This window comes from Apaloderma vittatum, unplaced genomic scaffold, assembly GCF_000703405.1.
Source record: "Apaloderma vittatum isolate BGI_N311 unplaced genomic scaffold, ASM70340v1 scaffold22227, whole genome shotgun sequence".
NCBI classification, from domain to species: Eukaryota; Metazoa; Chordata; class Aves; order Trogoniformes; family Trogonidae; genus Apaloderma; species Apaloderma vittatum.
In genome coordinates, this window is record NW_009724830.1 from 1,045 (window position 1) to 1,426 (window position 382).

General features: G+C 60.5%; 1 protein-coding gene across 1 annotated transcript in view; it reads left to right on the forward strand.

The window, feature by feature from the left end:
* LOC104276388 (cleavage stimulation factor subunit 2-like) overlaps nt 1–382 on the forward strand; it is a gene marked incomplete at its 5' end in the record, with an annotated part of 3,660 nt that overhangs the window by 588 nt on the left and 2,690 nt on the right. Inside the window, 2 exons of the mRNA XM_009872684.1 lie at nt 57–206; nt 310–366. Coding sequence (XP_009870986.1) covers nt 57–206; nt 310–366 — 207 coding nt within the window. The remainder of the gene's footprint in view (nt 1–56; nt 207–309; nt 367–382) is intronic.

Sequence of the window (382 nt, forward strand, 5' to 3'; positions counted from 1 at the left end):
TGCTCCCCGTGGGAGCCCAGCTTCCACCACTGCTGCCCACGCCCTCGCAGCCCTGCCAGAGCTCTGATCTGTGTGTGTCTTCTCAGTTGTGTGTCCAGAACAGCCCCCAGGAAGCCAGGAACATGCTGCTCCAGAACCCCCAGCTGGCTTACGCCCTGCTGCAGGCCCAGGTGGTCATGAGGATTGTCGACCCGGAGATCGCGCTGGTTTGTCCATTGCTGCCTCATCCGGGGTCGGTAGGGTATCGACGACAGCCTGTTGTGATGTGCGTGTGGAAAGAGAACTCCTTTCTCCTTCTTTTGCCCTTAGAAAATCCTGCATCGCCAGACCAGCGTTCCTCCTCTGATCCCAGGCAACCAGCAGCCAGTACCAGGGCCGGGGC